The 22,500-nt window shown below is 42.6% G+C and overlaps 2 protein-coding genes across 4 annotated transcripts in view; both read left to right on the top strand.

Annotated features, from left to right (window-relative positions):
• Positions 1-13,877, top strand: part of nexmifa (neurite extension and migration factor a) — a 14,700-nt gene extending 823 nt beyond the window's left edge. Inside the window, exons 1-3 of one of the 2 annotated variants that reach the window (XM_058383978.1) lie at positions 244-3,624; positions 5,242-5,360; positions 7,250-13,877. In XM_058383978.1, the coding sequence (XP_058239961.1) occupies positions 5,291-5,360; positions 7,250-10,878 (3,699 nt within the window). In that variant the 5' untranslated portion in view covers positions 244-3,624; positions 5,242-5,290 and the 3' untranslated portion in view covers positions 10,879-13,877. Of the gene's footprint in view, positions 1-243; positions 3,625-5,241; positions 5,361-7,249 lie in introns of those variants that run through there. The other variant, XM_058383977.1, reaches the window with a different exon arrangement.
• A 3,131-nt stretch (positions 13,878-17,008) lies between these two features.
• Positions 17,009-22,500, top strand: part of prps1a (phosphoribosyl pyrophosphate synthetase 1A) — a 10,483-nt gene continuing 4,991 nt past the window's right edge. Inside the window, exons 1-4 of one of the 2 annotated variants that reach the window (XM_058383660.1) lie at positions 17,009-17,308; positions 19,400-19,583; positions 20,048-20,146; positions 20,599-20,723. In XM_058383660.1, coding sequence (XP_058239643.1) covers positions 17,187-17,308; positions 19,400-19,583; positions 20,048-20,146; positions 20,599-20,723 — 530 coding nt within the window. In that variant the 5' untranslated portion in view covers positions 17,009-17,186. Of the gene's footprint in view, positions 17,309-19,399; positions 19,590-20,047; positions 20,147-20,598; positions 20,724-22,500 lie in introns of both variants that reach the window. The other variant, XM_058383659.1, reaches the window with a different exon arrangement.

The following is a 22,500-nucleotide window of genomic DNA, read 5'->3' as shown; positions in this document are numbered from 1 at the left end:
ACAGAAAAACAGTCGCGCGCGTATTCATGAATACGCATTGGCAAACACGATGCGCATACACGCGTACGCACGCACGCACACGCACACACACACACACACCACCCGCTTATACTGAGCTGGAGGAGGTATAGACGCACCCCTATAGACACGCACAGAATAACGAGCATCACGTGCCGTTCAGTGTCAAGCGTTTTAATAACGTTTAAGTGTGTATGTGCGTGTGCGCGCGCGCGCGCGCGCGTGTGTGTGTATGTGTGCTGCATTACTGGCCGAACCTTTGCGGCATGCTGAAAGAACAGCACGGCTGTGCACACTAGCACACTAGCTAGCTGTATCAACACGCGCGCGCTACCAGTCCACCAGAAAAACCGTTAGAATCGAACGGCATGTCGACGTCATCACTGTTTCCCTTAGGATTAGCATTTAGCTTGTTAGTTTCCACCAAGCAACAAAAACAGGCTGTGAAACGAATGTAAACATGACACGAGGGACACACTGAGCACACTGCCCTGTTAAACAAGTTCATTTGTGTTTTTAATCACACACGTCATGATGTGTTTATCCCAGATGGAGAACAGCCATGCGGACGATCTGACTGGAAACCAGAAGCTAAACGCTGTGTTGTTGTTCTTGTGTGTTATTGTAGTGTGGCAAAAGGCCAAAGTCTTTCAGCACAGTCTTACAGAGTTTCACACACCTTTCCCTTTATCCATTAGCTGTGACAGAAACAAATTATAATAGAGTTATGGTATTAAAAACCTTTACAATTACACAGGGGAGCAAGACTGAGGTATAAGACATGCTAACGATGCGCCACAAGATTCCACTGAGATTTAAAACCTCACTTGTTCTTCAGTTTGTTCCTTATTCATGAAAATGATCAGCTAACTAAAGCAATGTTTGTTAGCTTCTCCCCCCCCCATGACTCTGTTCTGCAGTACTGTTTGGAATAAACAAAGTTCACAGCTAACATTTTTCACCTCAGGAATTTGTGTTATTCTGCACACCAGTGATCGTTAGAATCATTATTATCGTCGTCAGTATGCAGTGACGCTTCCTAACTTGCCCGTCGCTTCACTTGAACCTCTGAGAGTGCACCTTTAAGTGGCGTATTTTATTAAACCGTCATTTGGGTGTAATTTTTGTAAATGAACTTGCTGTGTTTAAACAGATTTAAAGTGTAGTGTTGGGAAAAATAATTCAAACAGCAGAACAGTTCATTGTGACATATGTGGAATATGTTTGTTTGTAGGTTGTCATCTTCACAGAGCAAATTGTATCCTCGTGGCTCCAGTATCCCCAGTTTCGATCCTGAGGCCAGGTTACTGTTTTGTACGGAGATTCTCTGGACGTTCTCCCCCGTGGGTTCTCTCTGGTTTCCTTATGTCTGCTTAAAATAGGTGGATTGGTGAATGTAAATTGCCTCTAGTGTTTGAGTGTGTGTGTGTGTGTGTGTGTGGCCAGTTGATAAACTGGTGTCCCAACTAAAGTGTATTCCCACCTCACTGTATGTTCCAGAGACTCGGGATTCACCACCAGCCTCATCAGCAGTTACTGAAATTGCCCTGCGTAGGGCAAATTTTCTTCATTTTGGTTCTGACTCATCGATTTCTCCTCAGAACTTATCAATTTCTTCCCAGAACTCATCAGTTTCTCCTCAGAACTCATCAGTTTCTCCTCAGAACTCATCAATTTCTCCTCAGAACTCATCAGTTTCTCCTCAGAACTTATCAGTGTCTCTTCAGAACTTAGCAATTTCTCTTCAGAACTTATCAATTTCTCCTCAAAACTTATCAATTTGTCCCCAGATCTCATCAATTTCTTGTCAAATCCCATCAATTTGTCTCCACAACTCATGAATTTCTCCTCAGAACTCATCAATTTCTCCTTAGAGCAGCTCCAATAAAACGAACACCTGAAATCTGTTCGAGACCTACGGCTGATTTTGTGCTTTAAATAGCCACTTAGTTATCGCTAGCACTCCAGGAGCATAGGTCAAGTTGCTAACTTGCTGCTTTCAGTTATGAAAGGTTGAACATTTCACAAAAAATCCACACATTTGTAATGCATTGCTAGCAGCTAGTTTTCAGACGGATAATTATTGTTGCATGTAACTAATCATAGTCACCTTTCCTGTAAGAAGAGGTTTGTAACGACATAAAGTAGTCATATACACTGTATTGTCTCTGTTGATGGAATTATTTAAGTGCCTGTGACCGTGATGTGGAAACAACTCGGTGAACTGGACGAGCGTTTTTAACTTAAAGGTGTGTTAGTAGGCCAGTGGGACTTCTGGGGATTCTGGGATAGACCTGAATGTAAAGAAACAGTTCAGCAAAAAAAGAAAAAGAAAGCAAAGCATCCACAGTTTCTGCTCTAGTCAAAAGACAGAATGTGTCTGGTGTTGGACGTTTGCGCTCTTACTGGTCAGAAAGATGTTTTGTTGTCTCGAACAGCAGATCCCGTGCAAATTACAGGTTTATATTAGCATCCCTGTTCTTATACATGATCCTTTCTGTTATGAGGAACGGCTCGTTACAGGGACCTGTCGATGTGATGACGTGTTCTGTGAGGAGATGTTTTTGTACCATTCATGGAAGGAGTCTCCAGTGTCAGAGCTTTGTATCAGTCAGAAAACAAAGCTGTAACGGTACATTTTCTGACAGAGGAGTTTACACGTTGTTGTGGTTTCTGGCTAGCAGGGCCATTTACTTTTGTGGTCTTCTTGATTTCAGGGAAGAGATAAAAAAATGGAGGCTGCTGAGGGGACGAATGTTTGAAGCTGTTGTAGCAGAAGTGAGGAACTTGTGCAGACTTTCAACAACAAGAAGTACAGTATGACGTGTCGTTCCTTAATAAATAGAAATGGAAATCGTAAGGAAAGTTCTGCGGAACAAGAGGAATAAACTCTGTAATCAGACTCAGAGTGGTAACAGTAACTTCTCATCACACCACCCTGTCTTTGATTATTTCACTTTTACTAACAGACACACGCAGAGTTTTATTCCTGTTGATGCATGTGTCTACTGACAGTGTTTGGGTTTTTTTTTTTTTTTTGCGTTTTCTGAGATGGACGAGTGCAGAAAGATGACTTGATGTGTTACAGGATGGATGGACAGATGGATTGATTGATATGTGAACGAACTGAGTGGACTGACAAGTGTAAACAGACTGAGGTGGACCTACTGATCTATGATCTGATTACAGTCCAACTGTTTTTTTTGTGTCCTCCTTTTCTCTCACACACTCACACACTCTCTCACACACACACACACACACACACAGAACAGTGTTGTGTTGCACTGCGTGCTGCTGTCACAGTGCGGCTCATCTTAATTGTGAGAAATGCAGTAGGTGGGCAGATGCAGCGACATTTACACAAAGGTAGAGAACATCTCACTCTCTCCTCACTGACTCTCTCTCGCTATCCCATAATCCCACTGTCTGGCTCTCTCGGCTAGGTGTTAAGGCTGGATAAATATTAATTTCGTTTTTTAATAACAGCCTTTTGCAGATGGTTCCCCCTTCCACCTGCCTCGGTTTATTCTGATCTCGGATCAGTGCAGTGTAGCGGAAACGATGTGAAGCCTAGCTCTGTACGTGATCAGCAGTTTCGTGTCTGAGGTACGTTTCTGTGGAATCAGGTTGATTTTTATGGGGAAGAATGGGGTCTGACAGGAAGATAGACCACGCCTCCTTTAGTGGGATGGAAGAGTACATAGACCACCCCTTATTTAATGGGACAGAAGAGTGCAGAGACCACGCCTCCTTCAAGGGGACATACATGCACAGAGACCATACATGACTCCAACACTAGGGCTGAAAGGGCATATAGGCCACACCTCTTTTATTAGGACTGACAGACACATAGGCCAGACCCCACCTCTTTTATTAGGACTGATAAGGACAAGGCTATGCATTGGCTCCTTAACAGAGATTGACAGGCACGGAATGTTGACACACCTCCTTTATCAGGACTAACACAAAAGCCACACCTCCTTCAACAGAACTGACATGCACATAGACCACACCTCCTTCACCAGAACTAACACAAAGGCCACACCTCCTTCACCAGAACTGACATGCACATAGACCACACCTCCTTCACCAGAACTAACACAAAGGCCACACCTCCTTCACCAGAACTGACATGCTCATAGACCACACCTCCTTCACTGGGACTAACACAAAAGCCATGGCTCCTTCAACAGAACTGACATGCACATAGACCACACCTCCTTCACCAGAACTAACACAAAGGCCACACCTCCTTCACCAGAACTGACATGCACATAGACCACACCTCCTTCACAAGGAATAACACAAAGGCCACACCTCCTTCACTGGGACTGACACAAAGGCCACACCTCCTTCACCAGGACTGAAAGTTTTTAATGCTCTCTTAACATTTTCAGTGTATCGGGCATGTGGCCTCAAAGCTATCACATATTTTACACTGAAACAGAATTGTTTTCACGTTGCTGAATCACGGTGACATTGGTTCACTTTGTAGATCTTAATTTGCATCTTATTAAATCATTACAGGCTTTAAATAAAGAACTTTAAAGTTGAAACCTGAAATCAACACGGACACATTTTCCTTGTTAGCTTGTGCCCTTGGTTAGATGATTATGCTGTAATCACTTTAAGGACATGTTGCCTCAGCATCACAAGTTTTCTTTAAATTCTATTCCGTAGTGAATAAAAACACTAATACAAAATGATTTAAGTACATAAATGTTAGATGATGACCGATGTAATTGTAAACCACTCTTTCCCCCAAGTTATCTTTCTGGTTTTGGACGTTGTTAGAACCCTAGGTACATGTTTAAGTTCTTGGTTTTTCTTCGACAGGACCACAAAATATATTGTTTCACTTTTGAACGTTCACAACAGCAGGAGATCTCCAGGTTTCAGAAACACACTTCATTTCCACACCATTTTAAACAAACTCTTCCCTTCCATCCATCTGCTGCATCACAGAGCAGGACACACAGAGGACAGAGTGATGTAATATAGCCCAAATCTCAGCAACACTGTGTGTGAGAGGAAGAGGGAGGGAGGAAAACAGATTAATGTGGGTACACAGAGAAAATGAAAGTAAAGGAAGGTGCGAGTTGTGTGGATTCCTGTGATAAGGCTTCTTGTATTTCTGCTTAAATGGGTTTGTTTTTGCCTAAGGAGAGGAAATATGTTGTGGCGTTTCTCACTTTCGCTGTGTGTGTGTGTGTGTCTCCACAGATCGGAAAGTAAGAATGATGTTTAAGCAGTGTAGACTTTCTCCAGATTGATGGATGTCCTACAGGAGTCGGGATTCGCAGGGCCAGAGCGCTGCCCCAGTCCTAACACCACAGACAACGGTACTAGACAAAAACCAATTATATTATTATTATTATTATTATTATTCCTTCTTTTCTGCATTGCCCCTCTATAAAGATGCACATTTGGGGGGGTGTTTCCTTGTGTTTGCAATTCACATTCCAGACAATAGATGTTCTGCTTATTTTATTTTATTTTATAAGCTTAAAGAAGGTTGCATTTAGAAAAATGTTCCACGTAAAGGGCCTATGTTCCCAACAAATTGTGACATAATGTTGAAATTGAGTTTTTTTTATTATTATTATTTCACCAGAACAATTTTATCTAGTTTCCACCATCACTCTGCCTTTAACATACACTATACTGCCAAAAGTTTTGGGACGTCTGATTTTACATGCACATGAATGTAATATGGAGTTGTCCCGCCCTTTGCAGCTATAACAGCTTCAACTCTTCTGGGAAGGCTTTCCACAAGGTTTAGGAGTGTGTTTATGGGAATTTTTCTCTATAAGCCCATTTGTGAGGTCAGGCACGGATGTTGGATGAGAAGGTCTGGCTCACAGTCTCCGCTCTAATTCATCCCAAAGGTGTTCTATGGGGCTGAGGTCAGGACTCTGTGCAGGCCAGTCAAGTTCCTCCACACCAAACTCACTCATCCATGTCTTTATGGACCTTGCTTTGGTCACTGGTGTGCAGTCATGTTGGAACAGGAAGGGGTCATCCCCAAACTGTTCCCACAAAGAGCATGAAATTGTCCAAAATGTCTTGGTATGAAGCTGAAGCATTAAGAGTTCCTTTCACTGGAACTAAGGGGCCGAGCCCAACCCCTGAAAAATATCACCTGAACTCAATGATTTGGAGGGGTGTCCCAAAACTTTTGGCAATATAGTGTATTTCATATAAAAAGTTGTATGGCTTCTTGCTACTTTGAATCATTAGCTAGCTTATACTTCATCCATATTTCAGAATTGCATGGAATCAGTGTTTCCCCAATTTTAACCAATTAAATGACAAGCATATTGTGCGCTTGCCACCAGTTTCAACTGTTTTACCATGGGAAGTGAGTTAACTCCATCCTGTACCATGGTCTTCAGTGTGTATGCACTTCCATGCCACTGTTTCTGGTGGGAAAGGAAATTACTGAAAACTAATGAGAATTTTATTTCCAGAGCAGAACACAGAAAAGGTTTTGCAGCATACTGTAGTTACTGTGGTTGGTCAGTAGCAGTGTCAAAGTCAAACAGCCAATTCCTGTCATGACAGGCAGACCTTGGTCATATTTATTTAGGAAAAATTACAAGCTCTGAATTGACAGCTCAAAAGTTGCCATGCAAGTATAGATCTTCCTTCTTCCTCCATTTACCATGATGAGCAGGGACTTAAATTTTCACTCTGGAGTGTCTGTAATTAGGACTATTTACTCCTACTCCAGCAGAGCCTGACATCATGCTGATATTTCCACTTTATTACCACATGTTAGATTTTGTTATTTCCTTATTTAATAACCCATTCATGTAATATTCTCTGTAATGCTCTCAGATGAATTAGCGTCTTGACTAGCAGAGAGAGACTGAGGACTGTTATATAAGGAAGTCTGTGTTAGAAGCATCGAATTCCATTAAAACTGAATTCAAGTTTTAATTACTTAAACTATTTAGTCACCAAATGCATTTAAATATTAATTAGCCTATAACGTTACCCTGCCACATTAGCAGTGCTGCTACACTGTGCTCTCATATCGCATAGCACTGAAGGAGAAAACTCTCATTTTCTTAAGCAGTCACAAGCAGACAGTAGTCTGTTCATTTACTGTTTCATTTAAATCTTATTTATGGATGCTGGATTTTTTTTTTTTGGTGTGCCATGGCCACAAGACCAGCCTGATATTATAATTAATCTGACATAAGCTTTTCTTTATTTCTTTTTTTAGACACGCATGATCATCTTTCTGACAAATCACATGTTCTGACGCACTGTGACTCCAGCGAGCCTCCTCTTCTATCCCCACCCACTCTGGATTCCTCCAGTCAGACAGCCGAAGTTCCCTTCAGTGTGACAGACCTGCAGGATGACTCTGTCTCCAAAGCCACCTCTCTCTCCTCCCTCTCGTCATTCTCATCTCTCTCCTCCCTCTCATCCCTCACTTGCTCCAAGCCTGTGAGTCCCTGGTCCATGCCTCAGAGCTGTGACAGGCCACCCCTTTCCAGCATGGATTCTGGAGGAGGAGATTGCATAAGTTGTTTACTTCCTAAGAACCAATCATGCGAGTCTGTTCTTGGGTTAACCTCCGATTTTCAGTCCTGCCCTTCCTCCAACATCAGCATGCAGTGCCTCAGCTCTGCCACCACAACTGGCCGTTATGGTGACCAAGTGCTATCTGATCAGTTGCTCAGTGGCCCCACCCATCCAGCTGGAATTAATGACAATGCAGAAGAAGGCAAGTCGATGCGAGAGAGCGAATCGGATGATGATCCAACCTCTAGGAGTATATATGAGAGCTTGGGGGAGGAGGCTCAAGACTGGAGCTGCCTGGAGTCCCTGATCAGTGAGAGTCGTATGGAACTGTTAGACTTGTGCTCTCGCAGTGAGCTGGCAGTCAATCTGTTTTGCGAGGAAGATGTGGAAAACTACATGTTCCAGGATGAGGAGTCAACACTGGGTACCGATGTCTGTTCGCTCAAAATTCGCTACGAGTCGTACCCAGATGTGGCACAAGAACGGGCCGAGGTCCCCCTGCAAGACGAATCCCAGCTAGGCTTTTTTCCCACTCTACCTTGTAGCAGAACAGAAAGTTTACAAGACAAGACAGACCAATCTAGCGAGGACAAGGCAGAGGCCCCAACAACCCCCAACAGCAATTTTCTTTTTGACCTCAGTAACTCACCAGAAGATTCTGGCGAGTTCAGTGATGACAGCTACTGCACAGGCTCCCCTGACACCTGGCAAGCCCAGCAACCTCATGGGCAACTGTCCAGGGAAAATTCTAGCTCCTCCAGCCAGCTCAGCTACCGCCTTCGAGCCAAGAGGAAGGTTGCTTTCCGAGAAGACTACCTATATGATGTGGACTCAATAGAGAGTGAGAGGAATGCAGAAAAGCGGAAGAAGCTGTCAGTCGGCCCTAAGAAGGAGTGGGATGATGACTGGTGTCCAAAGAAACGGCGCCGGTCGTGTCGAAAGGAGCCACCTGTCATCATTAAATACATTATCATCAACCGCTTTAAAGGTGAGAAGCACATGCAGGTGAGGTTGAGTAGAGTGGAACCTTCAGTCTCAATGGTAAATCTAAATCCAGACTCCTTACTGCACTATGAAAAACTGGCACCACTGAAGGCCTACTGGCAGAAGAAGGAAAAGGAACAGCAGGAGCAAAACTCCTTAGCAGCTGCAGACAAAACCAAACGCCTCAATGGCTGCAAAAGGCCACCAAGTACTACCCCTAAACGCAAACAAAGGAGCGCAAGACTCAGGATTCAACGGGTCCCTGCTGTAGAGACTCCAATCCCCAGCCAAACTGCTGCTGCCTTGTGTAACAATCAACCAGAAATGACTGACTCAGTAAAAAGCACAGAAGACCTACAAGGGGCCACAACACATGATGCCTTGGACTATGTAGAGACAGGTAAAACTACACATCCAGCCAGGGCTAAGAGCAGAACACAAGAGAGAGAGGAGATGAGAAAGCTAGATAAAACAGTGAAGTTAAAGAAATTCAAAAGTGAAGCCAGGCTGAGGGCTAAAAAGCTACAGGAAGCACAGAAAGAGGAAAACGCCACTGCCTCTGAACTTACAGAGTTAAGTTCTTGTTTACCTGAAAACCTTAGTGACTCTTTGGAAAGTAACCTTCTCACAAATGAGACCTCGATCGAAAAATGCACTTTGAATCCCACTGCCCCTGGGACTAATGAGAATGTGGACCTCCTGCCTGGTGGATATCTACAGACTCTTCTGGAAGCTTCTGATTCTTCCAGCACATATTTTTCTACAGACCAGCAGCAGACAGGGTTGCTACCAGTTGCAGCCCCTCTGCAACCAGTTCAAACTTGTGTACTTTCCCCTCCATCAGAATCTGAGCTCCCTCACTCACCCCAGCCTCTCGAGCCCGTCCCACACCAAACATCATTCCCTGAGACCGACCACCCTGAACAAAGTTACCCTGTCAACTGGCCTTCCCAGCCCACAGTTGAGCAGCTGTCGTTCTCTCCAGACATCCCAACTCAGTCCCCAGTAATGCCGTCAGGCTTTCAAAGGCCAATTTCTGTACTAGCAGGGGACAGCACAACAGTGACAGGGTATAGCCAGGTACCGCTGGGTACCTGCAGGATGGCATTTGAAGAACCACTCTTGACAGAACCCCATTCTGATACTGATTATGGGCGTAGTCCAGTGGGATCACGAGCTGAAAACGGCATGGGCCGGCTTGTCAGTTTTAACTCCCTGGGATCTCTTTCTGCAGCTTCAAGCAACTATAGTTCTCTTAGTCTGAGAGATGGTGAACGAGAAAGAGAAGAAGAGATGAGCGAGATCAGTGATGGTTTTCTCTCACATTGCAGCCCTCAGCTCGTTCTGCAGCAGAGTCTTGAGGAGATCACTCCGCTTCGAGAGTCCACTGACTTGCTTGACATATCAAACTTCACCCCTGACAAGTTCCGGCATTCCTCCTTGTCTGAAATGTCCCCACCTGACACCCCTAGCCCCTCACCACAGCTGCTGGGGAACTGTGGCAAAGGGGGAGGGTTTCTAGAAGCAGCAGGGGCTAATGTGAGGTGGAACTGCAGCACTGTCCAACAAGTGGAGCAAGATGCATCGCAAAATGCACACCTCTTACAAACCTTCACTGCGGAGGATGATAAAGAAGGGCTTCAAGGTCTTAAGAGGTCTAAAAAGAAGGGAGGAAAGAATGGACAAAGCACCAAAAAGACCAAAACTCCCAAGGCGGCTAAAGGTGAGAGGGTTAAGCTGCCCAAACAGGGTTCGCATTCTGCTAAGAAAATCAAGGCATTACTAGAGGGGAAAGCAGCTAAAGGTGAGAGGAAATTAGATAGCGGTGCTCCTTCTCCAACCCCCTCCCTAAACATAATAGGGGCTCAGGGGGACTGGCCCAATCCTGGAGCTCTATCAGATGATGATCAGGGTGAGTTCCAAGAGCCGTCAAACATCCTGTCCAATATAGTCTCTGGCATGGCTGAGGTACAACGCTTCATGCGGGCCTCAGTGGAACCACTTTGGGGACCTTGTCTGTCACCTGGGCAGCACGCTCTCCAAAGCCAAACACTGAAAATACTTGGTAGCAGTGCTGACCTTAAGAAACGGAGCAGTGCGTCAGGAGCAAGTAAGGGGAAGAAAGGGACGGGGCGTGATGGTAAGACCTCATCGAAACTTCTTGCACCTGGCTTCTTCCCTCCTATCGGTTTGGATTGCCTCCCGCTTCCACACCGGCCGGCTCACAAAAAGATGTACCGCCACAAGAGCACCACAAAGTTTGCCCGTGATGAACTTTTAGCGGGTAAAAGGGACATTAAAGGGGTTGCATTGGCAGCTTTGGTAGAGAAACAGAGGTAATATTTTCTCTTTGCAAAGTACCCATGTGAGTCCTCGTCTCCTGTCGAATTCCTTCTGAGCCGTTTACCCCCCCAAACACTACTCAGAGCTGCATGGCACTGACTTTACCCACAGTCCTTTGCCTGCCCCACAGGAAAGTGGGTACACCCTGCATGACAGCCCTGCTAAGCTACCTACTGACTAAGTGGAGTCACTGTATCACAGCTGCATCTATCTGCCATTTGCTGCTTTGTTGCATTTTTGTAATCGATTCAGTTATTTTGATCAGTTTTTATTTTTAAAGAGACATTGCCTTGAAAGCCACCTTGAATCATACTCTGGTGTAGTATTACATTTGGGGTGGGCGTTTTCTTCTCTCCGTCACAGTTCAAGCGCTATAAGTGTTCAATCCGTGTGCTAACACTGTTGTTCAAAAACGAGCCCATCACCTTGCAAAACGGTTGCCTTCTGTTTGTTCTGGGGTCAGGTTGTTTTTTGTTTTTGTTTTGAAGTATTCCCCTCATTAAGAGTGTTACTGTGCCAACCATTTGGAAAGATGGATTCGGGAACTCCACGGGTAGCGCATAATTCGAAAAGGACATCCTACTTTTGTATAAGACACTCGTGTCTTAATGTAACAGTTGTCCTTAGTATTATGTTTAATTTATGGTTCAAGTATTGAGGGTTTGGTCAACCAGTGCCATAGGCTGACCCAAGTCCTCTCTGCCAGTATCGAAATGCTGTTGTACAGGAACATATGCACTATTTACAAAATAAGATTATATCAAACATGTTTAAAATGAACATGCCAAAATATGAACAATTAAGTGTACAGAACATTTTTATCGACATAATAAATATTTGCTGTTTTTTAATGTGGTGGTGGTTGTGGGAATGTATGTGTGCGGTTTTGGGGTGGGTTGGAGAATAATTTCGGACTTTACTGTTGTTACATATGCAGACATGGGTTTGTGGAGTCTTCTGTACAATCGGGGACAATGATATCATCGTTTGTTTTGTTTGTTTGTTTTTTTGTTCATTGTTTTGTTCGAGATTACATTGCTTAGTGTGGTGCAAAAAGAAAGAAAGCCACTGAGCAAAAGAGAAAAGAGGAAGTGTTGTAACTACGCATGTGCCAAATATAAGTTATTTAACATTTCATCACAATTTACAATATCAGCATATTTAAAGGACATGACTGTGTGTTTATTTGTACCTGTATTCATAGGGCAGCGTTTTTAAACCTAAATCTTATTCTGGGATTTAAGCCAGCAGACTTATGCTAGCTGGTAGGGACGACATAATTAGCATATCTTAATACTTGAAGATGTTTTCATTACACACAATATCAAATGCCAAAACAGTGCCAACAAAATAGTAGTGCCAAATTTAAAAAAGAAAAAACAAAAACCACAAAAACTCATCATATTTTAATACTATTTTTATAGTTCTAACAATTAACAGATATCTGCAAAAATACTTCTTGATATTCAGTCAGCTAGTGACTACTGTTAATAACAATAACACTAATTTATGATTGCGATATTTTTGATATCATATCAAGATATCACTCGAGTTACACTCCAGTTAGCTAGCTAAATATGAGCTACAAAACATTAGCTAGCCAAATGGAATCAATTAAAAATGAAGTTGACTTGCATTCTTTCGAAATATCTCTCAGTCAGAGAGTCTCCAGATTTGCTTTACTTTGGAAACTTTAACAGATTTCAAAGTAAAAATGCTGCATAGCGACTAAAGAGTACCGAATATTAGCACATGCCTAGTTAAACTTGATCAACTGAGTGACCTGGAGTCATGCTCCGGTTACGAAAAGGATTAAACAATAAAAGAGGTACAGGGGGGACTGGACTGGACAGACACTTACCGTAATTCAGTAGAGATCATGAAAGGGTGACTTTAATCATAACCTTTACCCATCTCTTCATAAAGATTCCCGAATAAACGCATCAAGTTTCAGTTTTGCAGACAACAGGACCAAATTATTTTTGTGCGTTTTTTCCAGTGTTGCTAGCGATGTGCATGCATAACCATGATATTCAAGCTAAGTTGTGCATGCAGATGCCCTTATTTAGCATCTTTTTTGGTTCGATTTGTTTTCTTTTTCTCTTGCGATGTTTGAATGTTATTTAATGTTTACAAAAAAAAAATAATAATGTGAGTACCCCAGCCTTCCCTTCCCTAGCATTGTATTTTATTTTATTTTTTTCTTCCCAATAATTTATTATTTTTTTTGGATAAGGGAACTACACAGACTTATAAAATTCCCTTGTAAACAAATACGAAACGCAGCATTTACATCAACTACAGTTAGTCAAAAAAAAAAAAAACAACATCCGTGTGCCATATTTACGAATGTATTACGCCTTCATGGGTTTTATTTCACATAACTATTTTTTTTTTTGCCATATTTATTTCTTTTTCATCAGAAAAACAGACCTGTTTGTATCATCTGGTATCTTTGCCAGGAGGATTATTAAAACTCTTGATGTAGGGGGAAAAATTGAACAACCTGTATATTTTTCATCGTGCCAATTTGTACCATATTTTCTAAGTGTATATTTTTCTTAGAAAGTGCTGTGAGGTCGTTTTCTTGATGTGGCTTCTGTCCTTTTTGCCTTTCAGGCAGTGAAAAAGGTCACTGAATTATCATGGGATTTTTAAAAAAAAAAAATATTTGTCTTAAAGCCAAAAATTGTGAAAGACAAAAAAAATCCTATGGTAAAGGAGAAAAAGCTGTGGCTTTGTTGAGTTTTGTTATTGGACCAATCTTATTGTGAGAGTGTTGTGCTCTAGTAAAATCAATTACTGATGAAAAAAATGAAAACAGACAGCTAATTAATGACACTAATTTGTGATTTAATCTCTGTTTTATAGATTTTAATGTAAATTATTCTAGTATTTTGTTTCTGTTGTATCTGTTTCAAAGGTTTAAATATTTGTGAACCAGCCTGTATGGTGAAAAATGTAATATTGGTAACTGGAGTTTTGTAATCATGTTTATGGAATAAATATAAATTTAAAAAATGGCTTTAGTCGCTTGTTTCCCCTCTGATGAAGTGATTTTCTTTTTGGAATTTTTCTTGTCAATATTTTATGACACTGAAAAATTAGCTTCAGCGATTTCAGCTTACTTCATGGAAAACTGGCTGCCTTTTAGTGGATGATGAATACTTTATGTCCAAATATTTTGCTAAGCATCGGGCTTCATTTATCATTATTTTACACACATGTAAATAATTTCCAAACTACACAATAAAAAGCACAATAAATGAGGCTCATTATTAGCATGGATATGGCCATGTACTTCACTCAAAACACATTGTAATGTATCTGAAACCAGAGTTTCAAAATTTAACCCATGATCTGAACCATTCTGTTAATAGTAATAGTTTAAAACTAGTTGGTTTTAAAGTAAGTTGGTTATTTGAGTATTAACACATCATTTCATTTCCATCACACTCTCTAGCCCTGCCTTCTTGCTAGCATTAAACAGCTAGCAGGACAAAATTCTAACATAAGTGCACTAGAAGATGGGGTAAAGGTGCAAGGTGTAAAGGTTTACACTTGCGTTTTCATTCTGAAAAGGAAACTACAAAAAGTGTGAAACTACAAAAAATGTTTTTGTCTAAAAAAAATAACACGTTTACAGGAAATAATACATCATAAACTGATCAAGTTAGCTAAATCTAATGTGATGGATTTGACCTCATGCTAATAAGAATTGAATTTTCTCATAAGGAACATTTAATTGTTCAATCTTGTTAATTGTTAAATCTTCATATAATTGTTCTGTCCCTCTTTTTTGAGGTGACAGTGATTTTATATTCATCCAAGAGTTTCACGACGATTTTTAGCTAAAATTAGTTGATAATCCAAATACAATTCGAGTTGAGGGGTTAAACCCGGAAAACTGCCCTCTCCAAAATGGCGGCGCTGTTAACACGTCGGACTTGAAGCGTCACGTGATGTCACGTATATTCTCGCGAGATGTGGGGTGTTTACTCGCGTCATACACGGACAAATCTGTTGGTGTGAGATGTCTGTATTGTTAATTGTCGAAGGTTAAGTGTGTGAAAAGCTTTTGTGAAAAACAAAATAGTATTTTCCTGTAAAACATGAAATTTAAGTGTAAAATAGTTTACATTTTTATAATGTAATGCAACGAGATTTTAACATTAATCAGCTGTGAGGTGTAATATATATATATATATATATATATATTAGATATATGTAGTTAGGACTGTACTTCTACTTCTACTTGTACGGTTCTAAGCAGTTAGCTGCTCTCTTTACAGCTCATAAGACTAATTTGCATGTTTGTTGATGGTCTCGGTCATTTGCATATCAAAACATGCTACATTAATTATTTTCTAAAGACAATTAAGAGTAAACTTAATATAGAATTTTATCGGAATCAATTAGAATAGATTATAACGTTTCTAGAGAAAGAAGTTGTTTTGTGTGTTTTCTCTCTCTCCTTTTCTCTCTCTCTTGCTCTTTCACTCGCTCTCAGGTCCATCAGAGTGAGTTTGTGTTTTGTGTTTAATGAACCAAGGCCACCGAGTGACACCCCCTACTAACCGCAGTGACTCAGAGGATGACAACACATCCCGGAGAACCTCCAGGTAAAACGTCAAATAAACACAACTTGTCCTTTCACTCCACACAGACGGGACTCCAAATACAGACAACACTCCAGGCAAATCACTCAGGGGTGAGCTCTGAAGACACACGAGTGCAACGATGGACATGAGGCCACTCGTAAATTCGTCTTCCTTTGGATTTTAGGGTGATTAGTGCTGTCGTACCATGTGTGATTTTTGACTCGGTTCTGATGCTACGGTGATACGAGAGACACAGAGAAACCACGCATTATTGATTTATCTGTTAAAGCAAAGCTGTGGTCAGTTCAAACAACAAAAAAAAATTAAACACACACATTTGGGAACAGAATTTTTTCCCTGTAGAAGAAGAATCTTAAAATCATCACAATCATTTATTAGAGTCATTGTGTGTAACGTGTTAAAATTGTAGCTATGATTTTACTCTCTTTTACACGTATAACATTAGGTTTATACACCCAGACCAGACCGAGCTTTTGTTCTGCTTTGTTTGTGATGTATCACAGATCACAGCTCTTATCTGTCTCTCTCTCTGTGGGCCTGATTATGTCCAAGTCGATCACCAGGCAGGGTTCTGTACGGTTTCAGCAGGACCAGGAGTCGCTGTGTGGGCGTGGGCATGTGGGCGGCGGGTCCAGGTCATCTCCGTGGTGAAGAATTTTAATTTCAAATGAAAGTTGCTTCAAAATTGACTTTTCTTTTGGACTGGACTGGAGGAAATGTGTCTTGTTTATTGCTTATCTCAGATTGGTGAGACGAGCAGAGAGCCGAGACGCCGCGTGGCCTGGTGTGATTAGTGAGGAGCGGCCTTGTTTACTTTTACACACGTCCGGTGTCTGCTCCGTCTGCACTGCACTACCAGAGGATTTCAACTCATTTCTGTTCTTTAGTGTATCATAAACACGTAGCTCACACTATACCTAACATTTTACACAGAAAGCTCAATGATATAAATCCTTCAAAGACTTTACACAGGACATAAGTTCAGCATGTGTTTACAAATTACAATTTATTTATTTATTTATTTTTATTACTATTATACAATGGTGATGATGACGTCATGATTTATTTATTTTTTCTCTCTCCCACGTGGTTGCTGATGTTACATTTATCTGACTTCGATATTATTAAATATAAAATAATCTTTAATAATAATAATAATAATAATAATAATAATAATAAATAGGGTTAAAACTACATTAAAAATAAACTGTGACTGGATACCATTTGAAAAAAAAAATTGTAATATGTAAATTAATACATGTGTAATAAGCTGCTGATTAGCATAAAGAGCGCAGTTTGCTGTCCTGTTATACATTGCTAAATTGTGCTATATAAGTCTTTATGTCTTTATTCAGAAATCTGTCGGTGTTTTCGGCTTTTAACAAAAATAATATTAATGTGAACTAAAGGCTAATCAACCGAATGTACCGCGAAGGCTCCGTTGTTTCCATGGTGACCGGCCGTCCAATCAGCGCACGGCGTAAGAGTGGGCGGGGTCGTGACGTCTCACTTCTCGCGCTGTAGAGCTGTCTGTGTAAGAGTCTCGCGCAGACCTCTCAGTCTTCTTGTCCTGTTTATTTCAGAACTTCTCTCTTATTTACGCTATTTTTTTAATTTTATTTCTTTTTTGTTCAAGCCCTGTTGTCCCTCTCAGGCACCATTGAGCCTCCGGAGCAGCCGAGAATGCCGAACATCAAGATTTTCAGTGGCAGCTCGCATCCAGATTTATCGCAGAAGATTGCTGATCGGTTGGGTTTGGAGCTGGGAAAGGTGGTGACGAAAAAATTTAGCAACCAGGAGACATGGTCAGTGTTTTTTTATTTATTTATTTTAATAGCCACCTGGTAGATTAGTCATGGTGAGTTAAACCGCGTGCCTCAAACGTTTTGTAGTTTTCCGCGGTAAAGAGCCGTCGCTACGGCGCATGAGTAAAATGATACCTGAGAACTACATTTCCCAGAATTCCCCGTTACTGTCCTGTACTTTTACTTCTTTTAGCTCTGCGCACTTAACGAGCGAACTGAAAAAAAACCCCCGTTAAAACCGTTGGGAAAAGAAATAACCGTCAGGATTTAAAAAGCAGTAAAGTTCTAGAACGCGTCCTCGCGCATGAACTGCATCGCAGCCACAACACCCCCCCCCCCTTCACGTGCACTGTCCATATTCTGATCAATCTTATGGAATAACGCAGTTATAAACAGTTTTTTTCCCCCCTTCAACTAAAAATATAAAATATAATATTTTTCCTGATATCTCGGCTCCTCCCCTTTTACCTTCAGTCTGTGTCTTTCACCTGGAACAGTCAACATTAGCTTTAATTAGCTTGTGCTGTTACTATAGTCACATCACACACTGAAGATGAAGAAGCAGACCTTCAGCATTAAACATCAGCGCCTCAGTGACAGGGAATGGTACCAGAGCGTGGCCACATTTCTAGAAACTTCTCTACACTTACATTAGAGAAGGTAATATGTGCTTATGCAAATGATGCATCATCCAATTAAATTTGCACAACAACAACAACCAAACAGTCCAGTCCTGAGAGTCATGCCTCTGTCAGCGGTCAGGACAACACCGGGTCGAGGAAGTGTTTGGAATTTATTCCACACTTCACCAGAAATGAAACACAACCCTGAACTAGAGGCCAGAAAATTCCACTGTTAGCAACACAGCTTAAGATTTCAGACACCAAACAAATCTGGACTGGGAACATTTTTCTGTATGGAGGCAGCATTTAGGGTTCATCTGTTACTTTCAGACCTGTCAAACTAGTGTGTGTGTGTGTGTGTTAGAGAGAGAGAGACAGAGAGAGAGAGCAGCTAAAAATATATCAGTTTTTGGCACTGGTCTGAGTGACATTTACCCTGAGAGAGATCACTATGAAACTGCATCAGAGTCTCAGTGCAAAAGTCCTGCCTCAGGAGTCCACAAACCCTGAACCGGCTCCTCTGATCAAAGTGACCGATGATTAGACGCCCACTGACGGACGTAGTTAACAAATCATGCTGAGTGAAAAGAAAGCCCCTTCAGATCCAGCCAGTTAGCCGTGTTTACTCCGTGAAGTGGGACGTTTGTCTGGGATATCTGTGTAAAAACACACGACACACACACCATCGTTATATCTGTCACATCCAGCATTTAGTTTCTCTTTTTGTCTGATCTGGATGTTTGAGCTTTGCGGTCAGCAGCTTGCATACAAAAAAGATTCAGTTTCAGAAGTGAGCCAATTGAGAGTTGACTCACAGAGTCACTTACAAACAAACTGAACCCACCTCGCTCAGACGCTCTGAGACCTGAGTCTCATTACTGCCTGAAGTGTTCTTGTCTGCCTGAAGAACCGCAGCATACAGGGAACGCACCAGTGTTCTGTACACACACTTAACACATAGAACCCTCAGTGATTCATTTAACACATAGAACCCTGAGTGATTCATTTAACACTTAGAACCCTCAGTGATTCATTTAACACTTAGAACCCTGAGTGATTCATTTAACACTTAGAACCCTGAGTGATTCATTTAACACTTAGAACCCTCAGTGATTCATTTAACACTTAGAACCCTGAGTGATTCATTTAACACTTAGAACCCTGAGTGATTCATTTAACACTTAGAACCCTGAGTGATTCATTTAACACTTAGAACCCTGAGTGATTCATTTAACACTTAGAACCCTCAGTGATTCATTTAACACTTAGAACCCTGAGTGATTCATTTAACACTTAGAACCCTCAGTGATTCACTACATTTGTAAACAACTCCTCAGTGATTCATTTAACATTTTAACAGCTCCTAATGCAAAGCGATGCTGTGATACCATAAACCTGATTATAGACAATGATTTAATCCATGCGTTCATGTGTGTGTGTGTGTGTGTGTGTGTGTATGTGTCTTCAGTGTAGAGATCGGGGAGAGTGTGCGTGGAGAAGACGTCTACATCATCCAGAGTGGGTGTGGTGAGATAAATGACAATTTGATGGAGTTGTTAATCATGATAAACGCGTGTAAAATAGCCTCAGCGTCCCGAGTGACCGCCGTCATCCCCTGCTTCCCCTACGCCCGCCAGGACAAGAAGGATAAGGTGGGGGTGAGAGAGCCAGTTTACTAACACACACACGCACATATACACACACACACACACACACACACACACACACACACACACACACACACAGAGCGCTGTTACTAACAGTGTTACTAATAAACACTAATCACGCAAATTCACCAATTACACACTGGATACCATCTGACCATCTGACCGGCCTGTCTGTAAGTCTGTCTGTGTCTCTCTGTCTGTCTCGCTGTCTCTTTCTCTGTCTCTCTGTCTGTCTCTCTCTGTCTCTCTCTCTCTCTCTCTCTCTCTCTCTCTCTCTCTCTCTCTCACACACACACACACACACACACTGCAATTCAGAATAAATGCACAGAGATTGGCGAGCATGGCTTTTCATGTTTCCTCCATGTAACACTGTAATATTATAGATATGTTTATAATCATGTTATAATGTTATTAAGAGGCGTGTGTGTGTGTGTGTGCGTTCACAGAGTCGTGCCCCGATCTCTGCTAAGCTGGTGGCAAATATGCTCTCTGTAGCAGGCGCTGATCACATTATAACCATGGACCTACACGCATCCCAAATACAGGTATGTACACACACACACACACACACACACACACACACACACACATGACTCTATTTAAAAAGTGGGTGTGTGTTTTTATGGCAGTCCCATAAATCTGTTCAACAAGTGTCCAACGAGTATTTGAACAGGATGCAGGACAGAGCAGTGGCTCTCAGCTCAGCAGTACGCTAGCAATACGTAGCATTTCACTACTGTCAGGTCAATTAAACGTTACCATAGCAACGCATCTATGGACACAGGTATAAGTGTTAATGACTGCAGTGAGGCAAATGTCATCATTATGTGGATAAATATACTGGGGTCTATAAATGGTGTGTGTGTGCGTGTGTGTGCGTGTGTGTGTGCGTGTGTGTGTGCGTGTGTGTGTGCGTGTGTGTGTGCGTGTGTGTGTGCGTGTGTGTGTGCGTGTGTGTGTGTGTGCATGTGTGCGTGCGTGTGTGTGTGTGTCACAGGGCTTTTTCGACATCCCTGTAGATAATCTGTACGCTGAGCCGGCCGTTCTCAAGTGGATCAAAGAAAATATAAACGAATGGAAAAACTGCACCATCGTTTCTCCAGACGCTGGTGGAGCTAAGAGGTGTGTGCTTACTCTCTCTGACTGCCTCACTCTCTCTGACTGCCTCACTCTCTCTGACTGCCTCACTCTCTCTGTGTCTCACTCTCTGACTTCCTCACTCTCTCTGACTGCCTCACTCTCTCTGACTGCCTCACTCTCTCTGTGTCTCACTCTCTGACTTCCTCACTCTCTCTGACTGCCTCACTCTCTCTGACTGCCTCACTCTCTCTGTGTCTCACTCTCTGACTGCCTCACTCTCTCTGACTGCCTCACTCTCTCTGACTGCCTCACTCTCTCTGTGTCTCACTCTCTGACTTCCTCACTCTCTCTGACTGCCTCACTCTCTCTGACTGCCTCACTCTCTCTGACTGCCTCACTCTCTGTGTCTCACTCTCTGACTGCCTCACTCTCTCTGACTGCCTCACTCTCTCTGACTGCCTCACTCTCTCTGTGTCTCACTCTCTGACTGCCTCACTCTCTCTGACTGCCTCACTCTCTCTGTGTCTCACTCTCTGACTTCCTCACTCTCTCTGACTTCCTCACTCTCTCTGACTTCCTCACTCTCTCTGACTGCCTCACTCTCTCTGACTGCCTCACTCTCTCTGTGTCTCACTCTCTGACTTCCTCACTCTCTCTGACTGCCTCACTCTCTCTGTGTCTCACTCTCTGACTTCCTCACTCTCTCTGACTGCCTCAATTTCTCTGTGTCTCACTCTCTGACTTCCTCACTCTCTCTGACTGCCTCACTCTCTCTGACTGCCTCACTCTCTCTGTGTCTCACTCTCTGACTTCCTCACTCTCTCTGACTGCCTCACTCTCTCTGTGTCTCACTCTCTGACTTCCTCACTCTCTCTGACTGCCTCAATTTCTCTGTGTCTCACTCTCTGACTTCCTGACTCTCTCTGACTGCCTCACTTTCTCTGTGTCTCACTCTCTGACTGCCTCACTCTCTCTGACTGCCTCACTCTCTCTGACTGCCTCACTCTCTCTGTGTCTCACTCTCTGACTTCCTCACTCTCTCTGACTGCCTCACTCTCTCTGACTGCCTCACTCTCTCTGACTGCCTCACTCTCTCTGTGTCTCACTCTCTGACTTCCTCACTCTCTCTGACTTCCTCACTCTCTCTGACTGCCTCACTCTCTCTGTCTCACTCTCTGACTTCCTCACTCTCTCTGACTGCCTCACTCTCTCTGTGTCTCACTCTCAGACTTCCTCACTCTCTCTGACTGCCTCAATTTCTCTGTGTCTCACTCTGACTTCCTCACTCTCTCTGACTGCCTCACTCTCTCTGACTGCCTCACTCTCTCTGTGTCTCACTCTCTGACTTCCTCACTCTCTCTGACTGCCTCACTCTCTCTGTGTCTCACTCTCTGACTTCCTCACTCTCTCTGACTGCCTCAATTTCTCTGTGTCTCACTCTCTGACTTCCTGACTCTCTCTGACTGCCTCACTTTCTCTGTGTCTCACTCTCTGACTTCCTCACTCTCTCTGACTGCCTCACTCTCTCTGACTGCCTCACTCTCTCTGTGTCTCACTCTCTGACTTCCTCACTCTCTCTTACTGCCTCACTTTCTCTGTGTCTCACCCTCTGACTGTCTCATGCTCTCTGTGTCTCACTCTCCGACTGTCTCATTCTTTCTGACTGCCTCACTCTCTGTGTGTCTCACTCTCTGACTGCCTCACTCTCTGTGTGTCTCACTCTCTGACTGCCTCACTCTCTCTGTGTCTCACTCTGTGACTGTCTCACTCTCTGTGTGTCTCACTCTGTGACTGTCTCACTCATAGTCTTTCTGTCTCA

This window comes from Hemibagrus wyckioides, linkage group LG28, assembly GCF_019097595.1.
Source record: "Hemibagrus wyckioides isolate EC202008001 linkage group LG28, SWU_Hwy_1.0, whole genome shotgun sequence".
NCBI classification, from domain to species: Eukaryota; Metazoa; Chordata; class Actinopteri; order Siluriformes; family Bagridae; genus Hemibagrus; species Hemibagrus wyckioides.
Note: the sequence above shows the minus strand (reverse complement) of the source record. Positions and strands in the feature narration are given on the sequence as shown.